This window comes from Brachionichthys hirsutus, chromosome 20, assembly GCF_040956055.1.
Source record: "Brachionichthys hirsutus isolate HB-005 chromosome 20, CSIRO-AGI_Bhir_v1, whole genome shotgun sequence".
NCBI lineage: Eukaryota > Metazoa > Chordata > Actinopteri > Lophiiformes > Brachionichthyidae > Brachionichthys > Brachionichthys hirsutus.
The window spans coordinates 11044759-11057024 of record NC_090916.1 but is presented as its reverse complement, the minus strand read 5'-3'; the positions used below and the strand labels follow the sequence as shown (position 1 = coordinate 11057024).

General features: G+C 46.7%; 1 protein-coding gene across 2 annotated transcripts in view; it reads left to right on the top strand.

Moving 5' to 3' along the window:
- The window catches only part of gopc (golgi-associated PDZ and coiled-coil motif containing), a 33313-nt gene extending 30583 nt beyond the window's left edge, over positions 1–2730 (top strand). For both annotated transcript variants that reach the window (XM_068753773.1, XM_068753774.1), the window contains exon 9: positions 1699–2730. In XM_068753773.1, the coding sequence (XP_068609874.1) occupies positions 1699–1817 (119 nt within the window). In that variant the 3' untranslated portion in view covers positions 1818–2730. The remainder of the gene's footprint in view (positions 1–1698) is intronic.
- Positions 2731–12266: the final 9536 nt, after the last annotated feature.

Genomic DNA, 12266 nt, shown 5'->3' with positions numbered 1-12266 from the left:
CGACGATGGATGTTTCTGACTGCTGAGGCAAAACTCCCAAAATCATCCGGGTTTCGTGGATGGAGGGAAGCACAGATTATACTGACACCCATGGGCGTGCACAGACATTTTGGGGGTCCGGTGCTCGGTGGAAAAAAAGGGCACCTTGTGCGGCATGTAGAGTCATTGACTGCCTTCGTGTAAGATTTGAAAAAATCAGGAACACATTTTCTCTAATGGTATTTATTTTAACATCTTGGTAACAACCACACAAAGGGCCAATAAAACATTGCACCATAACATGACTGATCATCATCATGACCTAGAGGCTCCTCCTCCTCCTAGCACAGGGGTCCCCAACCACCGGGCCGCGGCCCGGTACCGGTCCGTGAGGCATTTGTTACCGGGCCGCAAAGAAAGAGCAACTAATGTATACAATTTCCGTTGTATCGATTATTAGCGTCTAAAACAGGGGTGGGCAAACTTTTTTACTTGCGGGCCACAATAGGTTCTAAAATTTGACAGAGGGGCCGGACCAAGCACAGATGGATGGAGTATTTGTGTGAGCTAATATAAATGACACATGAAAGCTATTGCATTAAAGGATTTGGCCTTTTACAGGCAGCATTACAGGGAAAAGGTCAAATGAATGAGGTTCAATTATAATACAATTATATTTAATGATATAATTTGGACAAGTTCGGCGGGCCGGATTAAAAAGACCAACGGGCCGCATATGGCCCCCGGGCCTGGGTTTGCCCATGTCTGGTCTAAAAGGTGTTTTATTTTGAAAAACGGCCGGATGTTCTGCAACGTAACAATCGCGTCTTGATACGTTGATAAAAAAAACGGCCGTGAACTCGCGAAAATTAATAAAAAGAAACAAAAGTCTTTGGAGAGCTTCTTTGCTAAGGAGAAAAGTCCAACTGAGGAGGAAGAAGAGGAGGTGATTACCTCCAAGAAGAGAAACCAGGACTAAGACTTAAAACTCGGGTATTAACAGCTGATTAGCTTCGTTAACGAGCAATGAAGGGTTAAAACCTGCTTCGGCACATTGAGACCAGAACCCGGATTAAGAAATTGGGGACCGCTGTCCTAGCAGGTTGTTTTAATCCAGGAGAGCAGAGAGCTCCTTCCCTGGGGGGCTGCTGCAGCTCCCTTTCTTTGTCTCTTTTAATTCTCTCCCTTCTGGGCATACATTAAAAGAGACGACAACATCATAAACCTACACAACTAAATATTCAGTTCTAGGATCCTGGTGCTGCACCAATTCACCAAATAACACTGGTGGGGTGGTCGTCGTCATCACGCACACTGTGTGATGTCATTAATTGATTATTATTATGGTAGCGTAATTAGCCTGCATGAGAGGCTCAGGAACAACACACCTGATTCATTTACCTGTTACCTGGTTTGTTGGTGGCTACAGTCAGGGGCGGGGTGCGACTGCTGCCTCGCGCACGTCTGCTCCTCATGCTCACGTTACGAGATGGGCCAGGCAAGTTCCGGCTCGGTCGTGTGTGTGAGTGTTTAAAATAAAATGCATGTAAAAAAGTTCAGACGCGGAGGGTACTTGCTTGACACTTGGGGCAAGGGGCAGGTGCTCTAGCACCACCTTGTGTCTACCTGGTCACGCCACTGCTGACAGGCATCAGGTAGCTTCAGTATTGCCAGAGCTGCTCTCATCGTATTTATTATCTGTCTGTGTCCTCCCTTCAGCTCTGGAGAAGATGTCACTGAGCAACGGTGCGAAGAACAGAGGAGCTGCAGGGATGCCCACCGATACCCCTTCACGTGGAAACCCCTCGAAACCTGCTGAGACCGACTGCTCTTCCTAGAGTTGGTGGGATACTTCTCAAAGAACAACTGTGCGTTTTCCCTTGTTCCTCTTGGTGTTCTGGGTTGGAGGGATGGGAGTTTATTCCGGGCATATGGCAACAATTTGGGCAATTTGAGTAAGCAATGTGAATGGGAGGAAGAGTGAATTTGTGAATTGCTTCTTCTCAGGACTGGATTAGGAGCAAGGTAACTCGTATAACTACACATTTACCTGAGCAGCTTACCTTTGTGGCAAACTCTCTATTGCCATCTTCAGTTATAAAGGCACCGCTACAGCTGCATCAGGGGCGGCTACACAGAGTATCCAGGCCCATATGTACAACTGAATGAGCAATTGTTGATATATCTATATAGACTATTTTATGCGACCTTAACCTCCTGAAATGGAGTATCAAGGCCTCTGTAGTTGAAAGCCAGGGGAGTGGCTTATGATCAGAGAAAATATATGATCAAATACATTCATTATTTTACTTCTGCAGACGCCAGGTTATATCAACTATCTCTTTGAAGACATTGTAATCGTTTCACTTCAAGTTCCCAAACTGAAGATGACCCACACGAGAACCCATTTGATTTTGTCTCAGTCCCCCTAACCCTGACAGAACTCCCAAACCTGTTTCTGATTGCTAACTTGGTTCCCACATTAACATACTCATTTCTCTATTCATTATGTGTATGAAATCATGTAATTGGACACAATTATTTAGTGTAATGGGTTATTTCCTGAATTTGGTTTGGACTTTATTGAATAATGTTTGTATTTAGTCGCAGTACCTCAGCGTTCAGGGAATGCGCCCTGCCTTCCAGCAGTCACACAGCACTTTCTGTCCTGGTGTTTCTGCTGTCGCTGTATTCACTGAGTCTGTTTTGTCTTAAAATAAAGTTTGGTTGCTTTACAATACATTTGGAGTATTTTTGTCTTTAGTTCATGTCTTTGTTTCCTGGAATCTTAACTGAGTTTTAGAACTGTATTCTGACAAAACTGGTAAACATCTGGCATTGTCGGGGTCACCTGATTTGAATTTGAATGCTAATTGCCTTAAAGTGACGTGAAACCTATTGATATGACTAAAAATCACTTTATCTTATTTTCAATAAGATAATTTCACCATGCCCTGCAAATGTGCTGCCGTCAAATGGTGGTGTACCCTGGCTTTCGCCTGTAGCCTGGGATGGGCTCCAGTAGACCCGTGACCCGCATGGAGGATAAGCGGCTGGAGACCAGACGAATGGACCTCCAAAAGGCCTTTGACACCGTTAACCATTCGATTTTGTTGAATAAACTCGGGGCGATTGGTTTTGATAGCACATCAATAAACTGGATGAAATCGTACCTTGAGGACGAGAACAAATGGTGGACATAAACGGAACCTGTGCCGCCGGGTCTTATCTGTCTACCAAAACAATCCAAGGACATGTCTCTCTGACTTTTCACACACATGAACTCGCACACACCGCTCAACGGCTCATTTGCTCTCTGAAATCTACCTACAGATGGAGGACACCTCCAAAGGTGGTCGAGAACAATCGAGCAGAGATCCTGAGGGACTTCCATTCACCCAAGCTGGGTGAATGGCTCCAGCAGATACCGGGAACACGTTCGACATGTCCGTCCAGAAGAGCGCAGTCCTGGGGACAGCTTTCTGCAGTTGAATGTTTTGATTTTAACAGAGAGACAGTCCGCCTCCGTGGAGCGAGCGGCCAGCAAAACAACACCAAACGGAATGGATCGAGTTTACGCCACCGACCTTAAAAACAGACGAGGATGAATCGATTCCGTATTTGCTGTTCCTCCTATACATTAACGACATGAGTGCTGCCTGTAACTGCAAATTGTTCCTGTTTGCTGATGACTCAGCACTCCTGATTTCTGGAGAGGACAAAGTGCAGGTTGAGGAGGCTCTCAGCTCTGAGGTCACCAGAATCCGTACTTGGCTTACCGATAACAAACTGTCACTACATCTTGGTAAAACAGAATCTATTCTTTTTGGGTCTAAACACTCTCTACGTGAGATAAATGTTAATGATTTCAAGGTCACAGTTGATAATACAGTAATCTCCAGCAAAGAAGAGATTACCTATTTGGGCTGTGTTCTTGACAAATACCTGTCTGGCGATAGTATGGCAACTAAGGTGATCAAAAAAGTCAATCAGAGAACAAGATTCTTGGGCAGAATGTCTGCTTTTGTCAACAAAAGTGCTCTCCGGACGCTTGCTGGAGCCCTCGTTCAGCCCCTCTTTGACTATGCTAGTGTTCCACACGTAAAGACAGAGGCACAGCCTTTAGTGTAACTGGTGAATCTTTAATGCTGTAAATGCAATAAAAGTATGCTAGTAGAGGCGTTATCTGCCTCGCGCCGTCACCTCGCTTCCACTGCGCACTAACTGCGCATGCGTGTGACGTCACCGGATGCTAACTGAAATAGTCATGGGTGCCACACCCTCCCCCACTTAATAAAATAAAAACATGCTTCATCATGTTTTTCCCAAATATCAAACAATACCACAGTGTCTGTAGGACTGACCATATTACTACTCAACATCAATAAACAAGTTCACCGACAGTGATCATTATCTTTCATCCTTTGTAACCAGACATAAACAGCCAACTTCATCAGTCTGTCTGTTACCTTTTTACCACATCGTTTACCTCCAGACCCCAGTAACCGTTAACTCAGTCCCTGTGAACATCACTTCCATGTCCTCTGGATAGAGAGCACTACTAATCACAGTCTTAAAGTGTGTGCATCACCCTCTGAATCGTGAATGTTCTGCTTGCACGGTGTCAGATTCCCATGGTCTCCACAGTCGCTGTGACCCTGTGGGCGAGGCACTCACCCTGACGCAGTCTATACCGACTGGTCTTGTGGTTGGTTGTCCGAGCTGGTCATAGGATAGGACCCGGGGCCTTCGCCGCTCCCTCTGTGGGTAGATATGGGACGACGAAGATGGCGAACGTCCGTCCCCTTGCTGGGATGCATCACTATCCGAATGATGGTCACTGCGCTGCTCCCGATCTGCTTCTCCCCCTGTTGCTGGCGGGCCATCTTCTTCTGCTGCAGCGTCCTGGCTGTAGGTGTGATGAGCGCATGATGCCTCTGCCTGGTACTGCTCCAGCTGCTGCTCCGACTCACGGCTGTGCACCTGAGCTCTGCGCTCCTCACGAATCTGCAGGCGGGGAGATCTCCAGACAAGCGCACCTTCTTCATCACTGTCTGAGTCTGTGTACTGCGGTAGCATCTGTTTTTGTCTTCTCATTTTGCTTCGCGGTTTCTTCTTGTGTTGGGTCTGCTGTTTGTCGGCAAGTTTTTCGACAGGTAAGCTGTCACATGGGAGGAGCGGGTTTCTGTGTACTGTTCGGCTTTTACCTCCTTGCTCTGGTTTTATTTCATAAACAGGCAGGTCAGGACTTTTCTGGGCAACTATCTCGTACACAGCATCCTCCCAGTACGAGCGGATTTTCCCGGGCCCTCCTCTCTCTCTGACGTTGCGAAGGAGTACTCTGTTTCCTGGATACAGCTGGACACCATATGCCTTTCGATCATAGTAGTGTTTGCCCCTGAGAGCTTCCTTCCGTGCTGCTTTTGACGCAATCTGATAGGCTTCGCTCATCTGCGTCCGCCACTTTTGCACATACTCTTCGTAGCTGCCTTGTTGTTCTCGGTTGGGCAGGTTGAACAGGATGTCTATTGGGAGTCTTGGAGTGCGGCCAAAAAGCAGGTAGTAAGGAGAGAACCCAGTAGCTTCACTCTTAGTGCAGTTATAAGCATGTACAACCTTTGCCAGTGACTCTTTCCAGTCTGCTTTTTCACTGTCTGTGAGGGTTCTCAACATGGAGAGCAGGGTCCTGTTAAAACGCTCCACCTGCCCGTTCCCCTGCGGATGGTACGGCGTTGTGTGGGAGCCACGGAGACCACTGACTGTCTGAAGTTGAGCGAACAATTGGTTTTCAAATTCTCGGCCCATGTCGTGGTGAATTCTCACTGGAAAACCATACTTTAACGCAAAGTGATTAAAGATTTTGTCCACCACAGTCTTTGCTGACTTGTTTTTCGTCGCATACGTTTCTGCAAAGCGGGTAAAATGATCCATCACCACCAGGATATATTCATACCCATGTTTGCACGTCTCCAAATGCAAAAAGTCAATTGACACAAGTTCAAATGGGTAGGTTGTGGTAATCGACGTCAGCGGGGCTTTGTTTGCTCTATTGGGGCGTTTCCTTTTCAGACACTCACACGCATGCATCACAAAATGTTCCACATCTTTTTGCATTCGTGGCCAGTAAAATCTGTCTCTTATCAGTCCCAAAGTCCTTTCTGCCCCAAGGTGACCCATCTCTTTGTGCAGTTCTCTAAAAACAGTGTTGCGATGTTCTTTTGGGAGGAGGAGCTGGTCTCGATCACTGACTCGCCGGTAAAGGACACCATCCTCATTCAAATGGAGTTTCTTCCACTGTCTCAAGAGCATTCTTACATCCGGGGGCTCTTTTCTTAAAACTTGGCCTTTGGGCTGGTACTCATGGATTTTGCAGCGCAGGACCGGCCCAATGACAGAGTCCTTTTCTTGGCTGGCCCTGATTTCAGCTTGCGTGAGAGTCTTGTCCGGTGAAGGCGCCGGATCTTGGACGAGACTGATGGCATTCTCACTGATGACGTAGTTCTCTGGACCTGTGCTCCTTTTCTGCAAACAAACACTGTCAGCAGCTAATTTCATGACATCCTGTTTCACCTCAGCCATGCACTGTGACATGTACTGATTTATATCAAGAGGCAACCTGGATAGGCCATCTGCATCGGCATTTCTTTTTCCAGGCCTGTATCTGATTGTGAAATTGAAGTCGGCCAGTTCCCCTACCCAGCGGTGGCCTGTAGCATTTAGTTTTGCCGTGGTGAGAATGTACGTTAAGGGGTTATTGTCTGTGTAAACAATAAAATGAGAGGCATAATAGAGATAGTCACGAAAGCGTTCACATATCGCCCACTTCAAAGCTAAGAATTCTAGCTTTCCAGAATGCATGTGATAGTTCTTTTCCGGGGGTGTGAGTGTGCGTGAGCCGTAGGCCATTACTCTCAGTTTGCCTGCTTGGTGCTGGTACAATACGGCTCCTAGGCCATCTTGAGAGGCATCACAGTGGAGTATAAAGGGCTGCGTGAAATCTGGATACCCCAAGATGGGTGGCTCTGTTAAACAGTCTGTGAGCTGGTTCAGAATCCCTTGACAACTCTCAGTCCATTTTATCGGTGTGCGAGGGGGTGGTCGCCCTTTGTGTTTTGCATCAACCTTTTTACTCTTTGTTCTGCACATCGGTGGTGGTGGCTGATCAAGGGGCAGTGTTAGGAGCTGGTAAAGTGGCTTGGCAATCTTAGAGAAATTTGGAATGTACGACCGGTAGTATGATAGGAAACCCATGACTCGGCTTAGCTCACCTACAGTTTTTGGAGGTTTCTCTTTGAGCGCCTGGACAGGAGCTATTTCGGCAGGATCCATCGTGTATCCCTGTTCCGACACCATCCGTCCAAGGAACCGAACCTGCCTCTTAAACACATCACACTTGTGAGGGGTGAGCTTAACACCATGGGTTTGATACCTCCGTAGCACATCCCGGATATGCTGCACATGAGATTCAAATGTCGTAGAGTGCACCAAGTTGTCATCTAAGTAGGGCTGGCAGATAACATCACACAATCCCTTCAAACAGTCCTCCATACTCCGTTGGAACTCTGCCGGAGCTGAACTGAGGCCAAACGGTATGCGACTCCACTGATACAGACCCCATGGAGTAATAAAAGCTGTCAGGGGACGACTTTCTGGATCCAAAAAGCCTTGATGATAGGCTTTGCCCTGATCGAGCACGGAGAACCAGGAGCTGCCATGCAGAGAGTCCAACATGTCCTGAATTCTTGGGATGGGGTGCCTGTCTGGTACCGACTTCCGGTTCAGTTCTCTGTAATCACAGCACAGTCTCAATTCACCTGATTTTTTCCTGACACAGACGATTGGGGATGAGTAGGATGATCTTGACTCAGAAATCCACCCCCTGTCTAACAGATCTTGCAGATAGTCCTTAACCTCTTGGTGCAGGGGCTTTGGGACCGAAATATATGTTTTTTTCACAGGGGCAGTATCATTGAGTGTGATGCGCAGATTTAAAGAGGGGATACACCCTACATCTTTGTCATCATATGCGAAAGCATGACATTCTTCTCGTAATAGCTGCTTCGCCACTACTTGTTGGTCGGGACTGAGATGGTCAAGTTTAACCGGGGGATCCCACTGAGGTGGCTTAGTCTGAGACTGGGTGTTAGTGGTAACTTCGTTTACCTGGACCTCAATACCACTGCCACCATCAAGCTTCTCAGATATGTTTACAGGGCTTTGAACCGGAACTGGATACACCGCTTGTACTTCCTCTAGGTGGCCCAGGACGGTGCGGGGAGACAAGATAAGGTCTGGCTTATGTGTATTGGCAATGGAGATGGGTATATGTACTGACCTTCCCCGTGTGACAGTAACCAATCCTTCTTGTACCACCAGGCCCTCAGGTAGCGGTGACAGTTCATCTGGAACAAACAGTAAACTCTGGCCTGCATACTGCGCTCCTACATCTGCACGGATGTATGTGGTAGTTATCTGGGCTGCAGGGAGGCAAATCTCTTTCTTCCCCGTGTGAACTGTCCCGACTCTTTGGTCCTCTTTGTGACTGTGCAAAATCTTCAGCATGTACTTGGCTGTTTTTACTGACACTGAAAATGTCTGACTGATTTCCTGTATGCGCTTTGCCTTGGACTGCCCTGTGTCACACTTTCCCACTACTTCTTCGATGACATTGAACCCAATAATAGGCTTCTCAGCAACATTAGGATCATCTGATACTAAAATGGGAACAAGTAATGTCTTTGCGGGGTGGGTTTCACAGTCCAAGTAAAATTCAGTCTCTATCCAGCCCATGTATGGTATTTTACTACCATTTGCCGCTACGGCTACCAGTGGCTCAGATAGGAGCTCGGTGAGGGGTCTTACGATGCTGTGGGGGAGGTGTTTCTTTCGCCACTCATCATTTATTAAACTTGCCTGAGCCCCTGTGTCCCATAAAGCCTCCACTGGTACGTTATCAAGTTGGCACTGGACTAGACATCTTCTTCCGACGAGACTGATGAGCTTGGATTGGCGCTGTGATTGTACGTAATTGTCCGACTGTAGGGGAATCATGGTGTTTTTGCGCTTACCGGCTGGTTTTAGTGGACCTTCAGGATTAGCCTGCAGCGATGTGATGCCGATGTGGGGCCTGAAAGGTGACTGGGTTACTGTCGGTCCCGGTTCAGCAACCCCTTCCCGTTTCCCTGCAGCGTTGTCCGTCTGCAGCCGCGGGAGAGATGGCCTTCTTGTCCACACCTGAAGCAGTGCCTGCAGGCGTCACCAGTTCCAGCTTCTCTACATGCCTGGCACCCTTTAGTCCAAGTGGATGCGCGCTTTGATGTTGCTGCCCCAGACTCAGTGTACAGTCTCTTTATCTCATGTACATCTGCTCTAAGCCCTTCAATCAGTTTCACAGTCTCTGGGTCTGGTCCTCTGCTTTGCATTTGCCTCTTCTGACTACTTTTGTCACCTGCTTTGCTCAGTCTCTCCTCCTGTGTGTCGGTGTCGCCATCTTGTGGTTGTACCGCTGCTTGTATTTCATTAATTCGGGGTGGTTTGACTGGCACATGTCTCTTAAGCTTGTTTTGCCGCTCTGTTTCAAGACTCGCAGCTTCATTTATCTTTTCAATTAAAACCTCATCTGCATACCCTGGGTTGCTCAGGTATGGTATTAACTGGAACTTTACAGCTTCACTTAGCAACCCTGTCTCCAGTGACCGCAGGAACTTGCGCTGGATAAGATTTGCACTAAACTGCTCTCCCTCATCTTCTTCCCCTGACTTGCAGAACAGTTTCTCTCTTACCTCTATGGCTCTAAACAGGAAGGCTTGAGCAGACTCTTTGGGATCTTGGACAATGTTCATGAGTCGATGCAGCAGGTCTGATGCGGATTCAGCTTTGTAGTGTCCTCTCAATATGATTCTGAGAGTGGGGAGTGTGAGGTTCCGCTTCACTTCCAGTAGATCTCTGAGATGAAGGCCTGGGCTGACGGCTCTGATAACAGCTTCTATTATGTCATCCTCAGAGTATCCCTTCCTGATGCCTGACTCAATCTGGTTGTTTAGACTGGTGAACGAAAGTTTATCTTTCTGTCCTGCTTCCCCAATCTGGCCCCATATTTTAAAGTCTTTCTTTAGTGTGACTTCTGGAACTCTGTGGGTCGCAGGTAGGTTCACCTCTCTTTCAGGAGTTACTGTCATGGTGCTCACTTTCCCTCCCACCGCTCCAATCTTCTCCTCCAGGTGGCGGCGTTCTTCCGCCTGTGTCTGCTGAAGCTGCTCAAACTCCTGCTTGAGTCTTTCCATGGCAGCATTTTCTGACTTCTGTGATTCAGATTCTATTGTTCCATGTTCTTCTAGTAGTTTTACAAATGACTGGAGGTCACTGACAAACTGTTGGAACCCCTCGGGTTCTCCACCATCCTCAATTTCACCAATCGTGGATTCCACCATCTTCATCAAAGCACGGCGGTTCCGGCCATTGAACCCTTCCCCTGCCGGCTCACTGCACTTTAGACGATGACACACTTTGATGAGCTCCGGCTTCCCCAAGGCCCACAGTCTTGCGATGATCTCATCCAGTCTTTGCTCCATGTTGATTCTAGGTTCGGCTTTCAGGATGCTTCTTTTTTATTTATTTTCTCCTGGCTGGCTCGCCAAGTTTATGTTATACACGTAAAGACAGAGGCACAGCCTTTAGTGTAACTGGTGAATCTTTAATGCTGTAAATGCAATAAAAGTATGCTAGTAGAGGCGCTATCTGCCTCGCGCCGTCACCTCGCTTCCACTGCGCACTAACTGCGCATGCGTGTGACGTCACCGGATGCGCTGCGGAGTCCGTCGGTGCGCCACTACTGCCACTTACTGGTGGCGACTGGGATAACACCAGAACGTCCTGTTCAGTCAGTCTACATGCACAATGACAGTGAAAACCAATAACATAAAAATATTGGGGGGTGCCTTTTCTAACTGAAATAGTCATGGGTGCCACACTAGCACCTCCTGGTATTCCAACATCAAAATGTCCCTGAAAAACAGGCTCCAAACCTCCCAAAACAAACTGATTACCCCCTCCTACAGGACTAACATGGGTAAATCATCTTTCTACAATACTGCCCCCTAAGGGTGGAACTGTTTGACTCCTGCCCTCAAAACATGCACCTCTTTGGCCTCCTTCAAAACGGCCCTAAAAATACACCTTTCAGGGGGACAGAAACGGAGATAGTCATCACGACTCTCTCCGTTGTACATATTGTGTGTCTTTATAATTTATTTTTATTTTATTTGTATTGTTAAATGTGGATGATTTATGTACGAAGGACTTTCAACAGAAACAAGACCGCAAGGGCTTTTTAGAAATGCTCCTCTTAGACAGGATGTTTGACTGTACTTGTACTGTAATACATACTACTGTTTGACTGTACTTGTACTATAATACATGCTACTGTTTGACTGTACTTGTACTACTCTAACATTCTATCTAATAAATATATTCATCATCATCATCCGGTTGGAGTGAAAAAAGTAATATTACTTTTGAAAAAAAAGTAAATGTAATATTACTCAAAATGAAAAAGTAATTTGTTACACTGCTCATTACTGGTAAAAAGTAATATTACTCTAAGTTACTAGTTACTTTAGTTAATTTCCCAACACTGATTATTATTGTTATATATTATTATTATTATGTATAAACATATTTTTTATTCCTATAAAATCTTTATAAAATCTAAATGAAAAATGGAAAAATTCACAGCCCTCAGATTCCCGCTGTGACTGAGTTGCTCTCTGACGTCACGTGATTGTGAAACAGGAAGCAGTTTTCGGTCCGTATCCGTTTCTGCTAACAAGTACCGCGACATTCAACCGGTACAAACGAGATTCCGTCGTCGAGGAACAAAAGTAAGTTACCAATCGACTCGTGTGACTGTTAGAGGCGTGAATGCGAATGCGAAATATCGATCTTAGCGTTGTGAGGGCATGGTTAATGGTTAAGCAGGTCTACGTTCTCTGGCTAACGAGCTTTGGCTAACCAGCTGTGGATAACCAGCAGTGGCTAACCAGCAGTGGATAACTAGCAGTGGCTAACCAGCAGTGGCTAACCAGCAGTGGATAACTAGCAGTGGCTAACCAGCTGTGGATAGCCAGCAGTGGATAACTAGCAGTGGATAACTAGCTGTGGCTAACCAGCAGTGGATAACTAGCAGTGGCTAACCAGCTGTGGATAGCCAGCAGTGGATAACTAGCAGTGGATAACTAGCTGTGGATAACCAGCAGTGGCTAACCAGCAGTGGCTAACTAGCAGTGGCT